Consider the following 21,222-nt stretch of genomic DNA (forward strand, 5'->3'; position numbering starts at 1 on the left):
AGGAGAGGAAGGGACAGAGACCTCCCACCATGGACCAAGACCGCAGTTCAGGGTTTGACATCACTGCACTGTCTGCCTCCACATGGCTGCTATATTAGTTGGCAAAAATGGCTTGCTATGAGAAAAACAGCAGTTCTTCATGTATGCAATAAGTCTTGGGTTAAAACCTCTGGTTTATGCCTATAAAGAAACCTACTTCTTTCTATCTATATGAAACAGACTTAAAAATATTTTTTTCTGACAGTTTTTGGTTTTGTGCAAAAGTTTAATATTCTTAAGTGATAATGACAACAGTATAAAGAATTCACGGTAAAGGTTCTGTCTTTTTAAACACAACATCAAAGGGTACAGTCAAAGAAAGCTCTGCCATCACCTTGATAGGACACAGGATTGTTTAAAGTGCAATTTAATAGCAAATTCAAGACATCAATTTATTTTCCTGCAGCTGCTACTTATGCTTTCAACAGCACTCGTACCACTCCACTCTGAAACCAGGTTCTGCTCGAGTGCCAGATCTCCGTGGCTGAGTGTTCTTCATTGGTATTTTCATTGCAGTAAAACTGTAAGAGCCAGAGGCAAGTCAGTGAGATTGAGATGGCTCGTGAGATCATCATGGGAAGAATGAATCATCTGCCTTGGAAATATAAATGTTTATGATCGCTGCTTCTATTCTGCACATATATCCTTGAGACACACGACTTTTATAAGGGTGTTGGTATTTATATAATTCCATAAATTTAGACAGTGCATTGCAAACACAATATGCAGTTGTAGTTATAAATAGTGGAGCAGCAGGATAGAATTTTCAACTACTTCTTGTTTCCTATACTCCACAAATGAGATGTGTGGCACAAGTTAAGCAACTAAAGGAAAGAAAATACAGCTATTAGGCAATAAAAAAATGCTGTGTGAGTCTCCCTATTTCAGATGGTGGAATGGAAGGCCAGACTTCTACCAAAGAAAAAGAAAATGAAGCCAGTCCCTGAGAGCCAAGTGCAACATTTAACCATGGCTAAAAGACAAAGAGCAGATTCTGAAGCAGAGACTTTGAGAACAGATTATTTTTGTGGCATGTTTTCAGTGTCAATGTAACAAACTAACACCTGCCCTTGATAAGAAGCATTCTGGCAAACAAATGCACAATATATATAATCAAAAGACTAAATTTGTCTCTAAACCTTGGCTGATGCATTTTTTAGTGCTCGTAACAGTATGGATGTATGCACAAACCCATGAAAAAAAACCAATCACTGGGTGCTGTAGGAGCATCTTAACAATGTACCAAGGCATTCTTCCAGGCCAACTAATAAATTCCCAACCTATATGCAAAAGGCAACCAGTAACTCTTGGTAAGCTTTCTAAACTTTGATAATGATATTGAGGGCTTGCTTCAGGGGTTAATTTGTCAGGCAATAACTGTAACAGCAGGTAAAGCTCAATATTGGGCACCATAGGTCAACTAGCAACCCAGCACTGATGCAAGCAGTTAATAGTATCTTTATTTTTTTATCTTTTTAAATAAATAAAACCTGCATCCTAGTTTCAATTTCTCTGCTCCATGAACAACTTAATTCAGGGAGGAAGAGGCTCCTGGTACAAGCAGTACTTTTTGAGCCAGGTCAGTTTTATCTTCCATATTTTACACTGTATTAGATTTATTAGATTGTATAGGATGTATTAGATTTATATTGGATATATCTTATAATAGCTGAAGTAAAATAATGTGTGCACTGAATTGCCATTTTGAAACTACGCTGAAATATTTCTGGATGCTCAAGATACTCCACACACACCAGACCATGACTTCACATAAGGAAGATGTATCCTGCTTTGCTCTGGGGATGGGCTCACACACATTTCCTAAGAAGGTAAGAACTCTAAAGCTCTTATCAGCACCTGCTCTAGGGAAGGTCATACTCTGTGCCACTGCTGCCTTTGTGCCATGTGGGAATGGAATTACTTGACATGTTTTCCAAGGAAATGGCCACCTAGGGCAGAACAGATCAGGAAAGTGGTTTTAACAGCTCTCAGTATGTACTTTAATGATTCTTTTTTATACTGATGTCCTTCAAAAAGTATCAGTTGGATAGAAAATGTAAGCTTTTGCTTCACTGTCCGTAAGAGACATTCTCTATGGAGCTCCTTCACACTGAATTGATGGGGTTTCCCACGTGTCCTCATCTGCCAACTGAGCCATCTGTGAAGTCTGATCCACAGGTTCTTTCTCACCCTGGGCTATTAATAATACATCTTCTTCTCCTCCTTCTAACTGAAGGTCAGAGCTACAAAAACAATTAGATTCATCAGGTTTGTCCATAGAAGGCTCTGCTGTAGGTGTAGAGGACTGTTCAGTTTCTGCTTCAGCCTGTGGTTCTGTTTTAAGATGAAGTCCAAACATGTTATTTCTGATGAGGTATCGAACACACTGCAAAATCACATTCCTTTCATGTCGGATGTCCTGGGCCAGTAACTGGAAATCAAAAAAAAAGAGAAGATGATGCACATTTCCCTCTATTGCTCTGTAGCTGAAAAAAGCATAGTGCAATATACTGATCTACTCAGTAATTTCCAACACCTCTCAAGTTAAACAGCTGGCTCTCTCACACAGGTCCTGGACACATGGGGCTGGAGATTGCCATACCAGAGACAATGATGTTCTCGTATCATGAACTGTATCCCTAACAGTATGTAATACCAGGCCATGCATTCCAGTACATCAGGGTAGCAGGTCTATTATAATTTTTCACACTTTGAGTTATACTGTATCTGCAATTTAATATCCCATGCATTTTTAATTTAAACCCCCTACGAGTAAAAGATAAATACAAGGAAAGGGCATCCTTCATCAAGTACCAGACCATGGATTTAAGCAGCAGTAACTGGCTCGGGCTATAATACATACACCAACCTAATTCTAGTAATCAAAGTGCTGGAGGCCTTCCTCATTGACTTTAACCTCATTGAAATTCACTTTGGTAGTAGGAAAAAGAAACCTATCAGCCAGAGAACTAAATGAACCTTTTTCATTGTGAGTGTCAGCAGAACTCATAGCATGAACAAACAAAATCTGAGCTAAGTGGCTCAACCTGTAACTACCTGATCATTTGCAGGAGAGCCGTATTACACACTGCAGATTTGGATATGTTTGGCTTGTAATGTCACCAAGAAGCTTTTTTCATTGTTACAAGTTTGAACAGTGGTTTAACTGGCCACTTTTAAGTCTGAATATTTCTACTTAGATCAGTTGCTAAGAGGTGTTACAAGCAGCTGACACCTAAAACGAACCTTCAGGAACCCTCTATCTGAACTAAATGTACTTCAGGGCAGACAAGGGACAGCATAGCTATTTCTCATAGCAAGTTCTCTTTGTTCAACTGGGAGAAACTGGTTAATTCCCAAATGGCCAAATTAGGGCCCAGTTGGGCTGCAGCAATCACCTTATCAAAGACTGTATCTTTGTATTTAGTTTTTTAATACAGGGATGGGTATCTCTCCACTGATACAAAAGCTTTTGATTTTGTCAGCCTACAGAATGACTAAATACACATCAGTGTTTGCATGTCTACAATAAACATGTTTCAGTAGTGCCCAAGCTCACTGCTGAATGACTGCCAAGAGATACCTACAGCTATTCTCCTAATTTCCTTTTTTTCTAAAAAAAAAAGTCATTTCATTGATGCAACAGCCTTTCTTTAGCGTTCTAATGCACCTTCTGGATCGATTTTGTAAAATTTCCACCTTGCTCCCACTCAAGGTTTTTACACACTGGCCATTTCTAATGATAGTGAAACCTACCTGCGAACCTCAGGCCCTGCTCTGTGATTCATAGCCACAGTACACATTCTTTAAAAACAACTCTGAGCAATTTGAAAAGGCCAAAAAACCTCACTAAAGTGCAATTTTAAAAATGGACTATACTGGCAAGCTTCAACTCGGGTTTCCTATGTACTGCCAGCTTCTCTCAGCATGTGGGACTTCATCTTACGTTCTTCCAGAGTCATCACTGCTTTGATCACCAACAACTTTGAAGAGCAAGTGATAAAGGCAACTGCATGCTTAGGGAGCTACACAAAGGACAAACACTTCCTTTTCAGTCACTAGGAGCTTTAATTCTTGGCAGTAACGGTACTATGTGCTAAAAAGACTACTGAGGGATTTCTCCCACATCTGCAGCTTGGGACGTACCTTATCAGGTATCTCTTGCCGAAACTTCCTGTGCTATTTCAGAGCTCTGATGTCAGTGGCACCCTGCTTTCTCCTGTGTTTTGCCCACTGCAAGTCTTCCCTTGATGGAGGAGTTTTATGCTTTTTATGGAATCATAAGAGTAGTACTGCTTTTGAGTAATAAATACAATAAAAGCTCCAAGGTTTTGTTGGAGCTTTCTAAAGAAAGACACCAAACTTTGCAGCCAAATGGGTTGCTTTTCACTGCTACTGGGAATACCCTGGACTCAAGCCTACAAACATCTTTCTACCCTTCTGAGACACCACAACCTGCTGCTCTTCAAGGTGCTGTCCCTCAGATTGATCTAAACATGCCTAGAGAAGAAACCCTTCTGCAAACAGGTTGCAGCTCAACACCACTCTGTAGTTCAAGTCACCAACACACTTCTCAACAAGATCTCTTTGCATGTGGAAAAAGAACTGTGTGCTCCTCCAGCAGAGGAACATGGCTGAACAGCAAAGCTGGGGGCAAAAAGAACAGACCATGGCTGCTGGGATTACACACAAACAAAACCTACTGGATACTGCCACAGGGAAGAAAGAGGAACAAAGGGCTTGCTCCTTGTGCAGCTCATTTCAGACACATGATTCAGTTGTTATCTCTTGCTTACCGGTCAGTCATTACCTGAATGCATGCTAGGGTATTTCTATTTATCCATTAAAGCATCTTCACCTTCTCCAAGTGAAATGTTCCCTTTTACTATTCTTATACTATAGCCCTGTGCTAACTAAGGGTTAAGACTGCTCTAATTTCCTCAAGGGAAGAGAAGAAACACTCACAAATAGTTCTACTCATGCACAGGAGGCATTATTTTAGCCTCTTACCATTTCCAGCAGAGTTGGACGGCGCTTGGGAAGGCGAGGTAATGTTTTCCTGCCCCACTTATCAGGCCTTCTGGGGGGACGCGCTTTTGAATTCGAGCTCCTTAACGTTGTTAACGTTGCACCTGAGCATTCTGGGCGGTTTTGATTTGGTTTCTGACTCTGAGGAGCAGGAGTAGTTTGAGGCGTATTTCTGAGCACAGCCTGGTTTCTCTTAGCTTTTGTTGCAGTCTTGACAGGGATTTCTTAAAGAAAAAGAACACACTTTCATCTCAGACTTAAAAGCCTCTTCAACAAGCTCATATCCCCATGCACTGGCAGTTCGTTAGTATTATTCTTGCTTGCACAACCTGATGCAGAGATGTTAAAGGTTTACTTGGAGGAAGGGAGGGTTTTGTTTGGGTTGGGTTCTCTTTTTAAATAAAAGAATAATCTCTAAACGTTCACAGAAAAGAAAACAAGTTATTTCAATTCTACAGCTCAAAAAGAAAAGTAAAAGGAATAAGACCTGACCAAGATTTTCAAACCTCTGCCTTCTTATCAGTTAAGAAGTACATTGCTTCACATTATAGCTTGCTGCAAATTTGGCTGCTGGGAAAATCATGATACAGTTAGGGCAGAGGATGCCCAAATTCAATTCACTGTCTGCTAGATGGTCTCTTAACTTTGGGTAGGCCACCCAGGGCAAGTAAGGCATAGTAAATATTCACAAAAATAAGCAGCAGCAGCAGCAGCAATTCCTCCCCACACACTGATGCATACAGAGTAGCACAAAATCCAAGTAACAGAGAGTTCAACACCCAGCAGCCTTCTATGGAAAAAGCCCTTAAGGATGTGGAAATTAGTTCACAGAGGGACAATAACAGCTTTTTCCTGGTACTACTCAAACATGATTTGAAGCAAGACTGAAAACAGGTTCCCTATTTTCCCCCAACTTGGGGAGAAAAGGCTTGGGAAATTTGATGACACCCAACCTAATCAAAGACATTTTATGCCTCCTCTCTCAACCCAGGACATGCTGTTCGGAAAAGGAGAGCAAAAAAAGCCACAGTCCTGCTTGCAGTCCCCACCACCACAGTGTGACACAGGGTAGAAGGGGAGAGGAGAAGGGCAGAGGTTGTTCCTACAAACCTTTGGGCTCGCTGTCAGATGAGCTGCTGTAGTTGACCGACAGCGCGGTAAGGGCAGAGGTCACCTGCCGGGGGACAACTGTCATTCCCAGTCTCCCATCTTCCTCAGCTGCCTCATCCTTGTCAGATTCTGCAAGGAAAGAAAAGGAAAGAGGGATTTTTCCCAACAATGCTGCCAACAGCCAGCCTTGCTGCTAAATCCCTGTCTCAGCACCACACACACCTGATGTTGGGCACCACTGCTTAATGCTGCGGACTGATAGAAAACCCCCCACACTTGTCTACTCTCTACAGATAGGTGGTAGTAAACTGGTACCTCAATGGTTTACAGTCCTGCCAGCAAAGTTACTGAAACAAAAAGTTTCCTGAACACAAGCTTGAGCTTTCTGCTTCCTTCTCTGCATACCAAATATAATTGTAGGTTTTGTTATCAAGTGTAGGTAAAAAGAAAGAGAGGATTTCATAGTATGTTTTGAAGTCTTGCTGAATTTAGTTCTGAGATGGAGGAAAAGGATTTAGAAGCCAATCAGGGGGAATTAAAAAAAAAAAAAAAATGAGGAGAACCAAAAATATGTACCTATCCAGTAATATAATGTATTTGGGCTGTTCTGTTTGGTTGCTTGGTTTGGTTTTTTTTTTAATTCTATTTATTTATATTGTGTTTGTTATTATTTGTTTTGGCTATGTTTCTCAATTGTATAAAAGGTTGCAACTAGCTTTAATAATGTGTAATAAGCAAGTACTACATTCCTTCTCTACCTACTATAACAGAAGTCACTAGCTGTACTTTGGCATAATTAGACCTTTTATCATTAAGTAAAACACAGATGCTGCAGGGAAATACAGATATATTTAAGCATACTTAAGTTTCCCAACACACAAAGATTAATGGAATAAACAAATTGCATAGGGATGCTGAGTTCTTGTTCTCACTAATTAAAGATTATGTTTTCAAGAGGAAAAATTCAGCATCAGACATCTTTCCAGGGAATGTCTACCCTTGTTGCTAAAAATAGCCAGAGTACAAGTCAGCTTACATGCCATATTCTAGGAGTACTGCATCACTGCTGACTATATTATAAATAGTTAGATCTGGAGAATTTATATTGCTGCCAGCACAAGGAAATAAGACATGCTCACAAAAAAAACGCAACAAAAAACCAAATCCAAAAAACTAAGCAGCAATACTTCAGAGAACACACACATATGGAGAATATCAAGAGTAATAATACAGCAAAGAATAGAATTAAAAGTAAAATACTGACATTTTAAGTAATTCACTTAACTCATACAAGGAAATCCATTTGTTTTCACTTTCTAAATATTGTCATTTTCAAAACCACAAAGGAATATTTAACAGTCTTTGAGAATAATTTGGCTGTTGAAGTACTTAATTCTTCTTCTAGTTTTATATTTTCTTATCTCAGATGTTAATTCAGCAACCTAAGTTGGTGCTGCATGGCCTTTAGACTACTGTACAATATTTACATCAGAACATGTAAGAACAAATTTCATGTCAGACTTACAAAACGGTGACTAGCAAGCACAAAGTCTCCGCACCTGAACTTAAAACAACTATTTAAAATAAAACCTTTTCAAGCTCCTTCATCTTACCAACATCACTGTTTGCCAGAAGACCAAGAGGGTCCACATCTTTCTCATATGCTTGGCCTGCCAAAGCATTTTGCTTTTCATGTTCCTTTTCACACGTGCTGTTTTCTGGTCCATTGGCTTCATTTTGAGTTGCATGTTCATGATAATCGCTGCCATTTTTCCTAAATTTCTTCCAGAATGGGCGCCATCGTCTTCTCTTGTGTCTTCCTTGATGCCCACGGGCCTCTCCATTTTCTGGAGGTTTCCACATCCCCTTCATTTTGCTGACAAATAGAAACAGAAAGCTCATACAGATGATAAGCTATGAGAATAAAAACAACTGATGTAACCAAATGACTGAGGTCCTTGTTTAAGGTTCAGCAATACAGAACGATGCCAGGACTTACACCAGCTCGGCTAACACGAGGTGACAGACCGCAAAATCAGTCACACCTCATCTCAGGCAGGGCAATGGGACAAAACTGGAACCTGAACAAACAGTTTGAAGTTTGTGACTTTTAGTTTTTAGTTTTCAACAAGGCCAAGTGTATATGGGCTAAGAAAGTTCCTCGATAACCTGCAACATGAGGACATGACGTTTTCATTTCAGATAACACGGTCAACAAATACTAGCTTCACTTAAGCATTAAAGTCATTCAGAACAGTGGCAACAAGAAGTTTAATGGAAAGCATCTACTATAAACATTCTTTCACTGCTGAAGTCTCTTTTTTCTAGTTACAGCTCTGACAATCATCTTGCTGCACCAAATCCATTCAGCCATCTGACACCATCAGCTGCAATGACTACCTACTCCCGCCTCCAACTAACATGCCATTCAACTTTTCTATTCCAAGGAAAAGGAATAAAAGAAATGTCCATCAGGATAATGCATTTTTTAAAACCTGAAACAAAATAACAAGTCCTGAAATACAGGAAGAGCACAGCATGCTGGTTCCACTTATCCTTCATGGCTCCATTATCTTCCTGATTATCCTATAAATACATGTTGATAGGAAGATACCTGGAAAGTTAACAAATTCTGGTCGAATTCTGTAGATAAAAAATAAATGTGACCAAGAGAGAAAAGCGAATACAGAAGGGACAACTGAAGCTTCCTGAAAATATTTATTTCCAAGCAATAGAAACTTAATTCAGCTAAACAAGACTGTAACTAATCATCAGTACATTACAACAGCAATTACTACACAAGATCTCCTGTCCTGAATAAGTCCCATGGTTGATTCTGATCAGCTCTCCCTGCCTCAGTCTCACCTACAGCACGGCTGAGGTCCTATTATCCCATGTCCACCACATGCCTCATGATGCGGGATGCTGTGCTTGTGTCTGGCATCCCTAAAATCTTACAGCGAAGTGTTACTATTTTGTGACAAAGGACTTCTTTTTGTCTTCATTCTGAGGTCTAAACAAGTAATTTAGCACCCCATCCCTCCTGAGTTAAGAGAAACAGTGTATAATCACAATTTATTCACCTCTTCCACCTATGCAATTTTTCTAGGCCTCCATCACACAGCCCTTTCAAGCCGCCCACTACTTTGCCTGTTCAGATTTGTTCCCATTATCAGCATTCCTCTCTTCCATCCTTTTCTGGCCTTATCAAGTCCTTCTTGAGAAGAGAACAAGGCCTGTCATAGCACTCAAAATGACTTTATATCACAACAAAACCTATTTAATGTCATTCTCCAGTCATTTCGCTAACAGTGCCCAACACTGATTGCTCATGCCTGATGGCATCACCCACCACAGTGTTCCTGTGGCACAAGTGGCAAGCCACTGCCTTCCTGTGCATCAGTCTCTCACCCACAAAAGAAGGCTAATATTATCTCCTACGACTCAACTCCAACAAGAGAGAAAACTGCATTTCTGAATTTATACAACCAGGATCTAAATTCAGCATGTTGTACAACCCAGAAGTGTTAAACAACCAAGGGTTAAAAACTCTCTAAATTCCCTGGGGCGTCAAACATCCAGAAATAAACCTCATGGTCAAAAACATGTCCCAACAAACTCAGCCTGGCACCTGCCTTCTGCCATTCCCTCATGGAAAAGACCCTGCTCTTCACTCTCCATTCAGAGGTCAAGGATAGCTGTGCACTATTACTCAGGTGTTGTGAGCAAACAGGCTTCCAAAGAGGTCCTTCTGCACCTCTGATCTCACACGCAGGGATGTTGAGACTTAAGAGCTGCAAAGCACTTCAGAGAACCACAAATGGAAAGCACCATGGAAGTGTTAAGCATCTAATCCTTTCTAAATATTACTTAGCTATTTGCTTGAATAGTACAGCTTGCAGGGAACAAGCTGTATTCTATTTTTTCCTCACACATTAGTAAATTTGCCAGATAAGCACCAATTCCAGAATCTTTACTGCTGACATACATAGCAGAAATGACAGCTTATGGACAGATCACCAAGTCTAGAGTGCTACTAACTCAGGGGAGGGAAAAAAATAAGACATTTCTAGAATCAGCCTGCAATTTTGAGGGCTTTTTTTCTTCCCCCGAACAGTTTTCCAGATATTAAGTTACTAACAAATGTAACAGCATGGAATTGCTGATGGACATTCAAGACTACTTGATTCATCTGACTCAGGGCCACAGAAGTCAGCAAATAAAATGTGTAGACATTAAACAGTTTGTTACTGTGACAAAGAAAATCCACCTTTGCTCCTAAGAATCTCCAAACATAGTATCAGATATGTTTGCTGCTGTAGTTTCAATGCCCAAGTTTGGTTTCTCGGGGGCAAAGCACTCCTGCAACTTTATATCCTTTGAAGGAAGTTTTACTTCAGTCCTCTATAAACCTTTCCGTCAGGAAAGGCAACTGGCTGGGTGGGGGCAGGTAAGTGCCGGATATTCTGAAGCACATGCTGCAACAAGGTAATCTGTACTGTCCACATTTAATAAATTACAGTAACTTATTTTCTTTTTCTCCACTAGCTCTACCATTTTACCATGGCACAAGTTTTGTTTTGTTTGCTGTCATCCCCTATACAAAAAGCTAGGCAAACCCCAGCTTCACTTCCATGCAGCAGAAAATGGCATTTACCAAGAGCTCCTTAGGACTGAGTCTGCTCCTGCCTTCCAGCTCAGTCACTCTAGTTTAAACAAATGATATTTTAGGATTGTGGCTCATTATAACTTTTTTTTTTTTAAAAAAAAATAATCTTCCTACAGGCCCTAAAGCAGAGCTAATAAAGTTAGCTGGTTCCACCTAACAATGAAACTGAGAGAGAACAAAACCATGCTGGAAAATAATTTATAAGGCAGAGAACAGACAAAAAAATCCAAGACAAGTAAGTACTAGCTCAGAACAATGGTAGCAGATAGGTTTAACTTTATTTTCATAGAGTTGTCATTATAGCTTCAGTAGTGCTGCTTCTTTTTTCTACCCTCCATCATCTTTATCATTTTCCCTTCTTCACTTGACTACTGATTTATCATCAGAAAGGAGAAAGAGTAAGAAAAAAATCTCTGCTGGCCATTTTCAGGCAATAAAGGTTTAAACCGTGTGGAATCATTATGTTACATGACTTTTGCCCCTTACTAATTTTTCAGAGACCAAGGTTATGATGATCTAATGAGTGGCCACTAGAAAGTGGATTTCTCAAACAAGCCAGAATACCAGATTTTTAATGTAGTTATTGTTTCATTTAAGTGAAGTGGGCTTTGGAGCACTATGAAGCAAACAAAAGAATATTACATCAGCAGTTTGTCAAATGGCCTGTCCTCTCCTAAAGGGCAGCCAGATGCTGTATGCAGTGGAAGCAGTAAGTACTGGGAGACCACAGTAGGAGAGCACACTTTTGAACTCAGCAAGAGGAAAGCAACAAGCTTGGTTCAAAGCACTTACCCAAATTGCTGGGTAGTCAGCACTTCTCCCCTTTCCTCCTTCTGCATCTGCATTTCCTTCTTCCTTTCAATGTTTGCCAACGTAGGAAAATTTCTAGAAGAAAAAAAAATAGTTTCACTGGCTCCTAAAGGCTACACTGTAGTTTCTCAATCCTCCCTTTACCAAACCAGCTTCCTCTATAAACATTGCAGATTTTTAAAACTTTTCAAGGAAGTTTAACAGACTGCTTCTTTCTTAAAAAGGCATTAGTGTGGAAAAGAAACCTGAGTGCATTTATAGTTACGTATCCAGATGCAATGAACAAAACAATAAAAAATTTTCAAAAAATCTATCACATTAACATTCTTAGATTTACCAAACCATCAAGCAAGGTACAGACAAACAATTTGGTTATAGTCATGGATCCTCTCTTTGACCCAACACATAACAGCATGATTTAGTCCTCCTATTTGATTTCTATGGAGCTTCAACAGGATTGTTTGAATGACATGCCTTCAGTAAACTAACTGCTGAGCTCTTGTAAACTTAAAAAAAAAAAGGTTATATGAACAGCTTCTGGGTGCACAAGATTCCTTTAATGTGACAGGGAAAAGCACACAAGTTTCTTCTTGAGCAATAATCAGCATTGTGTTTGCACACTGACCTCAAGTTCACTGGAATTACTGCCCCTTTTTTATTCCAGGTTCAAGAAAAATTGCCAAATCATGCAGATGAAAAGAAATCTACTGTTACAACCATCTCCCAAACCATCCCATCTCTTCCATTGCCCACCTCCCCTAATGTCCTTCCCTCCAGACAAATGCCTTGCTGGTTCTAACACACAGAGCCTGGGCAGCAGGCTTTTTACCACCAAAGCCAAAAAATGGCTCACTACTTGCTCTGCAAACATTAGTTAGCTAAATGCCAGTGCTTTGAGATAAAGGTGGTAAATGAGAAACACATGCACATGCTCCCCCTACTTCTGGATAGAAACACAGAGTATAAATATTTGATGTCTATTAAAATGGAGTAAAGAGAAACGTAGAACAGCTTCTCACTAAAAATAGCTATCAAAAAAGACACATCTTTCTTTAAATATTTAATCTTATCACATGCATTTCCGCCATATTACAGCATGAATGCTAAGTGTCACATTGATTCAAGACAGCTTCAACCACATACCAAGGGAAAAAGAGCAGCATTTTCTACAAGACAAACCTAAACAAACTACAGAACTTGTCTTCTTTAAGAGGATTTGAACATGAGCTGTCAACATCTATTTTCTTTGGGTTTCTCCCAGAAATCTGCCATACAGCTCAAGTGAGCACAGGGATACCATGTTTTACCTCTGTTCTTCCCTGTTAGCTAGATTTGTTCATCCATGTTACAACACTCCCAGCACACAGCAAATGTGCAATGAACTCTTTAATCTCAAAAGCTTTGCATTGACAAAGACACCTGTGCTCCACAGTTTTAGGAGAAGGTGCTTTCCTTCAAACACAAAGGCTCCCAGGAGGACAGCAAGCTATAAAACAAGTAGTTATGCTCAAAAAATCCCCAAGCTTGTTGTAGAGATTGTGGGGCGGGGTGGGTGTTTTAAATACAAGGGAAGACCCTAAATACAAGAGCAAAGGAGTCTTCAAATGCTCCAGCACTTACGCTGATGAAGGACATATTCAGACATGCTCTCACAACACGATTTGAGACATGAATGCCTCCCACTTTCATTCCTGTGAGTTACCACTCCCTCCACGAGCCACCATAATGGACTGGACCAACACTTTCAGTTCCATTTACTGCCAAGACTGATTTCTCCTAAACCACCCTTCCAGCTGACACAGGCAGTAACTGACAGCTGGCGAGAGCTCAAGTCACAAGTCCCAGTATGCCTGCAGAAGCACATCTGAAGGTATCTATAGTGGCTGTGTTTATTTTCTCCAACTCTTCTCAAATGTTAAATGGCATTTTACTCACTGCCTTTACTGACTGAGTCTCTCTACATAAAAGGCCATATGCTTAAATCCCAAGAGCTGACTTGGATTTGCACCCTTCTAAGATGGCAAGCCCTCCTCCTCTCCTACAAAAATGATGTTTCTAAAATGTTACCTACAAACACCACTGAAGTAGAAGTACCCCAGCACTTATGCCTTGCAAACAACTTGTCAGAGCTTGAATACAAACAGCTTCATCAGTCCCCACAGGGCTTTATAAACCTAAGCAACTTATTGTAAAAGGAAGAGTTAAACTCCATTAAGCTAGTACAGCCTGAGAAGGCAGCCCTCTTTCATAGCAGCTGCAGCTCCCAACTGTACACACTTCTACGGTCCAAAGTTTTTCAAAATAAATTGATAATATCAGAAAACTGCTTTTCAGGCTAAGATGAATATATTAAATATATCCCAGCAAAGGGAGACATGCAGGTAAAGGATACCCTAAAGCTTCTAGAGACAGAGAACAGTGACACTGAGCATAATCAATAACACGTGTGTCTTAGTGAATAGATTTTTTTTACAATAAATGAGCACACTAGCCAGAGCCATGCATTTTTTTATAGGCCAGCATACTTTATCTTGCTCTCATAAACATTGGAGTAAAGCAGCTCTTAGTGAGCAGCGAAGAAACAGAGCTTTGCCAACATCCAGCAGAAAGGAGACCTGTTTCTATGGCAGTTTACACAACGAATTCCTGAGTCAAGAGCTATACAAGTTCATCATTTTAATAGGAATAGCACAGTGAGCAAAATGCCTCAATAATTTCTTGAGCTGGTCTTAATTGCATATGCACAGCCAACAGCAAAGGAGACATGGATAGCCCAAAGGGAACAAAAATGACCCAATAGAGCTGATAAAATCTTGGCTTAACTTTCCCACATCTGATTTAACCATATGTTAGCTGAGGCAGTTTTATTGCTAATCTATCCCAGCAGATCAGAGTAAACTTTATTGTATCTATGTTTACCTTAATCTACCAATACATCCCTTCTACTTTGCTTTGTCTTCTCTACTTTTACCAAGTTATAAGAAATTATTTTCCATATTACATACTTCACTACTATGAAAGCAAGGATTCCAAACTACTCTAGGATTATCATTATGCAACTAGAAAACCACAAATTAATTAAAAGTGGTGTGGTTAACAGTACTGGACTTCAAGCACTAAGCACATGCTCAGCCTGTGAGATGTACTGCAAGGAATTACAACATACAATTCCTATCTGAACAAACCAATGCCACGAGATTAAAGAAAACAGGGCAGAAAGGGGAGAATTTACAAGCAACACACAAGCTCAAGAAAATCCCGCAATGTTATATTAGGAGCTAAGCAAAAGTAGGTTTTAACACTAAAACAGTCTTGCCACATTCTTACTAATAACCATTGCTCAAGAAATGGTGAAAAACAGATGGGCTGGCAGGACCCAGATCTCAGTTGTGGAGTAGGGAAGACAGCAATACCTCATTCTGACACATCAAGGAAATGCATTGCAGATAATTCTCTTTAAGCTCATGTAAGAGAAAAAATATGCTGAAGACAGCACATTTCTCAACACTTGGAAGGGACAGGACAAATCAAAACAAGAAAAGTTGATGTCAGACTTCACAACCATCTGTCTGAAAAACACAGGGAAACCCTGAGATCCCATGGAACTTCATCTCTATTGCTCTTCACTTAATTAGATTTCTTGGCTCAGCAGGTTCAACAGGAAAACAGCATTCTGACCCAGCATGCTTCATCCAGAGATAGTCCTTACCAGCTCTCCTCCCCCTCCTCTTTCCTCTATGAGAGTAAGGCTACACTTTAAACACAAGCCCTTTCTTGAAGATTTTAAGCAGGATACACAATTGAGCAACACAGCAGCTAATTAAAAAGAAAAATCTCAACTCTGCAAGTAATTATTTATAACGGCTGAAAGAACAAGCAAGACAGGATGCAGCATGGAAACACACGTATTAAATCACTGCAACCTAATTAGAAACAAACTATTAATGACCTAAAAAGATTCATTCTTAGCTCTGATTGGAGCTGCTGGAAAGAAAAAGGTTTCTTCCTGTTACCATAAACCAAAACTGCTTAATAGCTCAGACTCCCTCTGGTGTCCCTTTTTCCCATACAATGCAATGTTTACTGTGAGTCAACAACAAACCTTCAGTACTAAACTGATGCTTTGCTGGTGACCCAATTAATGCTGTACAAAAGTTCCAGCTGGATTTCTCTCTCTGCCTGCCTCTCACCCCCTTTTTTTTTCGTTTTAATTAAAAAAAGAAGGACGCTCATAGAGCTTCCTTGCTGTACAAAGAGTAACAAAAGCCACCCAGGTAGTCATTCTACACCCATCCATCACGGCTAAACACGATGCCCACAAAAGGCCTGAAGTAGAGATAAGGCACTACTCCATCTAGTGGCCTTGGCTCAGGCAGTCCTAAACCCATTCAGCCTTTTCTGGCTGGTGGCTGTGACCACTCGACTTTATTTCCTTTGATTTTACTGTGGTGCAGCAAGCAAAGGCTTTCAGCAATGCTGAATCACAGACAAATTACATTAATCTGTAAAAGCAACATGAGACCCTTCAGAAGCTCAGAAAAACCATCTCAGGCAGAGCATCACCCTTACAACTAAGTCTAGATAAAGGCTGCTGTGATTTGCAGCACCCACTCCCCAGACAAACAATATCTTATCCATAATTTTACGTTATATTCCCACTTCTCTAATGTTCTAGTAGAGCACATACTGACATATACACCTTAAACATCATTTCAACACTTAAACCTCAGCATCAACTCCTAGACAGGAACTCTCCCGAACACCTCCCAAAACAGAGAAGTGTACGAAAAGTTGAAAATTAGTAGCAAAAACACTCTCAGAGACTGCATATGAGCATGGATCTTCTTCCTTGGAGCTACCATTAGAAAATTAGGTCACCAAAAAACCACAACAGCAATATGTAGACTGAAAACAAATAAAAACCAAGCCCTCAAGCATCTTTTGAATAAAAAGAAACCTTGGAATGAAAACTAATCTAGCACCAAAACTTGCCTAATCTAACTCCAAACTCTTGCACTGATCACAACCAATTTTTATCTGGTTAATGATGGCATTTTAAAAATGGGAGAAAATAATCTCTTGTTTCTGTATCAAATAAAGCTGCTTTTTTTTTTTTTAAGAACCTATGGATTATTTCCATTTGTAAAAAGTGAACAGCAGGTACGATACTTGACTGCTGTGATGTGCTGACACAGTGGTAAGATTCCCCTTTGCCCTCCTGAAATTTGCAGAAAAAGCTGAAAACACGTCCAAAAAAAATTTTAAATCTCCAAGAATGAACTCACATGGGGAGAAATTTTGCCTCTCCATACAGGAAAAAATGGATGAGAGTCAGTTAAAAAATTTTACAATCAATTCCATTCATTTCTCTTTTTCAACAAAAACAGTGTAAAGAAGTATTAAGTGAAGTGAAGTTCAAAGCAGGAATGCATTAACACTGCCTTCTGACATGGATGCAAGGTGGATACATCAGTAAGATTCCATCAGACCACTGAGTTTATTTCACTAAAAAACCCACATGTGACTAGTACACTGCCCTAGTGCATCACCACTGATCTCAAAATTACATTTATATCACTTCGCATTCTGCATGTAGCACTCTTGCTCATGGAAACAAAACTCATGCACTGGTCACTTGCAAGACCATGTTCTAAATTATTAAGAGAATTGAGGAAAGCCTGCAGAATCTTTCTCCTGCTGGGAAACCATAGATTTTAACCTGTTGAATTTACTTTTTTCTCTGAAGGAAAAAAGTAAATCTGGAACATAAATACTTCAATCCCAGTAAACAAAGAAAAGTTATACCCTGTTACATCACAGGGTAAGAAATAGTGAGAAATACTGCTTATAGGAGAATTTTACCTTGCACCCTGCATACAATGTAAGTTAGACTACCTGAGAACTTATCATTCATGGTTTCTGTTCTCTTTCACTAGAAAAGCATCAAGCAACCTGGAAAGCCCTTAAAAAATTAGGAAAACTCCCTGGTGTGGTCTACTGGGACAACTTAAGCTGGTGAGATCAGCACACAGTATTACAATTATAGTCAGTACAATAGTTCCAGATTTTTAAGCTATTAAAAACCACCACACAAACATTTCTGACCTAAAATGTGATCAGTGACCAGGCTAAAAAGAATGAGACATTCACCTAACTTAGGGTACCACATCAAGCATCTGGGAAAGCTGTTTCCTTTTCTCAGCTGATACCTTGCTTGGTATTATAAATTATTATAGTCTCTGCAGCTCAAATTCTTCTGCCTCAGGCATTCTGACACAGATCACTGCTGCAAGTTTTGCAGGGTCAATGGAACAGCAGAAAATACAAGTTATGTGCTGCTTCTGCCCTTCAGCTAATACCATCTAATGCTCCCAACAGGGAAAATACAGTAAAATAAATCCATCTGCTACAAGTCTTACCTTTTTCTTTCTTCTCTCCATCTAGCAATCTCTTCTGGACTATCTAATTTTATTCTTTTAGCATGAGGTGCATGTGCCTAAGGAAAAAGTATTTCACAGGTGTTTAAAAGAGGAAGGAAAAAAACCCACAAGTTAAAAAAGAAAACATCATTACATCAACTACAGTGGTTGGTATCACACTGTTTTCATCTCCAAAACTGACGAGACTGTACATGGAGATGATAAAATGGATCCATTAAGAAACCCGCATAATATTTAATGTATTTTCATCTACAACATTGTCTTGAAACAGATTCTCCTCAGAGGTGATATATTTTCTTTACAGATGCATAAAAGGAAACCACTGAAGAATGAGAAAAGGGGCTATAGCAAAGATGGCACAGACTCCGATTTTGGACCCAGGGGATTACCTACATTCTTCCAGTGTATCTGAATGATCTTCTCATGTGCACTGAAATTGCAACCTTCTTCTGAGCACTGCAAGACAAGAGGGTGAACTTTCAACATACCAGTTTACACAATGTGCAAACAAGCTTTTGAGCACAATTCAAATAAACTCAGTGCCTGCACAGTTTGTGGCACAGGCTGTGTAAGCTACCCAATTTGCTAACAAAGGTGATTGTAAAAACAGCAAGCAGGATAATGTACTTTTAAATTTCATCTGGTTTTTAGAATAACCAGTGTATGCAATGTATGTGATAACTGAAGAGAAAGTGAAGTTTACCTAAGATAAAAATTTGCATCACTCTTCAACTTAGTACTTGCAAATTTTGGAAATCTTCAACAAAGGAAATTTTTTAAGTGTTTCCACACAAAAACTGTACATACTATAGTGGTGTCAATGAATTAATTCCTCTGACTTAGTAATACTTTACAAGGAAAACAATTTAAAAGGCTTCAGTAATAAAACAAAAAATACAACTGAAGCCTTTCCTACATACAGTATCCACTAACACCTGATATACTCTGGAATCTCTTTCCTATGTCTTCTGATCAAATAGTGACTACAACTAACTGCTTGTCAGGCACAAAGGAAAAAAGTGTGAAAAAAAGCCAAACTCATTAACCTGTTTATGCTGTGAAATGTGCTCATCATACTTCTCCTGGTTTTTATAGCCACGGTCACAGGTATCACAGTAATGAGAGAAAACTGGTTCTTTTTTCTTTTTGGTCTGAAAAAAAGAAAAAAAAAAAAGAAGAAATAATGTCAGGATTGCAGTTCCAAGATGTTCCTGTACTTAGTCATGAAACACTATTAGTATTTTTTGTTAATAAAGCAGTTATATGTTTCAAAAGTTTCAAAGATAAGCTAACAACATGAAAGTTCAAATTACTTATCTTCTAAACAAAGAGTCCTGCACTCAGCTCTTCCCACTATCACCTTTCAATCAACTATTGCTTCTGCAAACACACCAGTCTGCTGGCATGGACTTCCCAAGGGCTCTGAGCTTTAGGCTAAAGCCCCACGTCTCTTCCCTACCAAGACAGACCATGACTGTTCTCCCACAACATGTACAAGTTCAGAGGGCAGCACAGACCCTGCCTTCTCCCACTAGACACATCAGTGTCATCTGGCTGTCTGGTCACATAACAGAGCATTAATTTAGGCAGTTCAGCATCGCCACAATAAGGTCACATACACCTGTGTAAGAATTTGGTTGTCATGGATCTTTCAAGAGTTACAGACTCTCGTGTTTGCTCTCTTCTAAAGACAAGCATGTTAGACAGGAGAATGGGATCCCTATAGTGCCTTGGACCAAGTCCCATAAGACTGACACCGTCACAGAATGGTTTGGGTGGGGAGACCTTCCAAGGTCGGCTGGTTCCAACCCACCCCATCACAGGCAGGGACAATCCATGACTAGGTCAGGCTGCTCAAAGCCCCAATCAATCTGGCTTTCAACACTTCCAGGGACGAGCCATTCACAGCTTCTCTGGGCAATCTGTGCCACTATCTCGTTCCCTTCAGAGTAAAAGAAGCCTTCCTTATGTCCAATCTAAATCTACTATGATTCAGTCTAAAACAATGCATTACTCCTTGTTCCATCACTACAGGCCATACTATAAAGTCTGTCCCTGTCTTTTTCCTAAGTTCCCTGAAAGTACTGCACGGGTGTTGCAGGGCTCTACCTGAACCCTTCTCTTCTCCAGGCTGAACAACCCCAGCTCTCTCAGCCTTCACAGGAGAAGTGCCCACCCCAATCATTTCCGTGGCCTTTCCCTGAACCCACTCCAACACTTATATGTCCCTCTTGCACTGGGGACCCCACTCCATACCTTTGGCTTTTTTCCTTCTGGACAGTGTTTATTAAATGCAGGCACTTGCTTGCTTTGCCATTTCTGGGAGAAATCACCATTTCCACCTTCAGAACAGAGAAAAAAAAAGATGAGCCATTCACAGATACAGCTGGTAAAACACACACAACACACACACACACACACACACAAACCTCGGTGGGCAACAGTGAGGGATCTAGGGAAGAGATAAGAGAGGGCTGCATGTCCAACATGCTTGGAGGAGAGTCCTGCAGCCCCAAGGGTTCAGGACAGCCCCGAGGCCCCTGCCTGTGTGGAATGGGAAGGAGCCCACGGGCCCAAGAGACGGCTTTCCCCCGACCCTGCTCCTCACCAGCGTGCGGGCCCTGCGGTCGCGCTCCGTAGGCGGGCGGGAACCAGCCGGCAGGCGAGGCGTAGCTGTGAGGGGGAAGGAAGCTCTCGGGCTGCGGGTAGCCCGGAGCCGGCGGGTAGCTCTCGGCAGGCTGGGGATAGCTCTCGGCGGGAGGGGTGCCCTGGGCGGGATCCGAGCTGCTCTCAGCGGGCGGGTAGCTGTCGGCGGGTTGCGAGTAGGACTCGGCGGGCTGGGAGTAGCTCTTGGGCCGCGAGTAGGTGTCGGCGGACGCGTAGGTGCTGTAGGGCGGCGGGTAGGGCACGGGGGCACCCCAGCAGCTCGTGTCCCAGGGGGGCGGCGGGAAGAAGAAGGGTGGGGGGATGCCCGGCGGAGGCAGCCCCGGCGGGGGCGGCGGGTACCAGGCGAAGGAGTTCACGTCGGGCCCGGAGAGGCCGCTCGGATGCACTCCCCGCTCCGCCATGCTCTCGCACTACCACGTGGGGCCCTCCGGCGGCGGCCGCTGAACGCGTCACGTCCGG

The 21,222-nt window shown here is 40.8% G+C and overlaps 1 protein-coding gene across 1 annotated transcript; it reads right to left on the reverse strand.

Moving 5' to 3' along the window:
- Positions 1–244: 244 nt before the first annotated feature.
- Positions 245–21,218, reverse strand: NUFIP1 (nuclear FMR1 interacting protein 1). The gene is made up of 10 exons (XM_005516781.3): positions 20,705–21,218; positions 20,353–20,438; positions 19,143–19,247; positions 18,490–18,552; positions 18,076–18,152; positions 11,639–11,731; positions 7,791–8,053; positions 6,178–6,306; positions 5,050–5,291; positions 245–2,470 (listed from the first exon to the last, which is right to left on the reverse strand). The coding sequence occupies exons 1-10, from the start codon at positions 21,162–21,164 to the stop codon at positions 2,132–2,134; spliced, it is 1,857 nt and encodes a 618-aa protein (XP_005516838.2). The 5' UTR covers positions 21,165–21,218; the 3' UTR covers positions 245–2,131.
- Between the last annotated feature and the right edge of the window lie 4 nt (positions 21,219–21,222).

This window comes from Pseudopodoces humilis, chromosome 2, assembly GCF_049639895.1.
Source record: "Pseudopodoces humilis isolate 2021_Gansu_Grassland_sample_001 chromosome 2, ASM4963989v1, whole genome shotgun sequence".
Classification (NCBI taxonomy): Eukaryota; Metazoa; Chordata; class Aves; order Passeriformes; family Paridae; genus Pseudopodoces; species Pseudopodoces humilis.

Coding starts and splice junctions, on each gene's coding strand:
- NUFIP1 (XM_005516781.3), bottom strand. CDS start 21,164: ATGGCGGAGCGGGGAGTGCATCCGAGCGGCCTCTCCGGGCCCGACGTG. Junction 18,553..19,142: donor ACATTTCACAGCATAAACAG/GTTAATGAGTTT, acceptor CTTGTCTTGCAG/TGCTCAGAAGAAGGTTGCAA. Junction 18,153..18,489: donor TTCAGATACACTGGAAGAAT/GTAGGTAATCCC, acceptor CTTTTTCCTTAG/GCACATGCACCTCATGCTAA.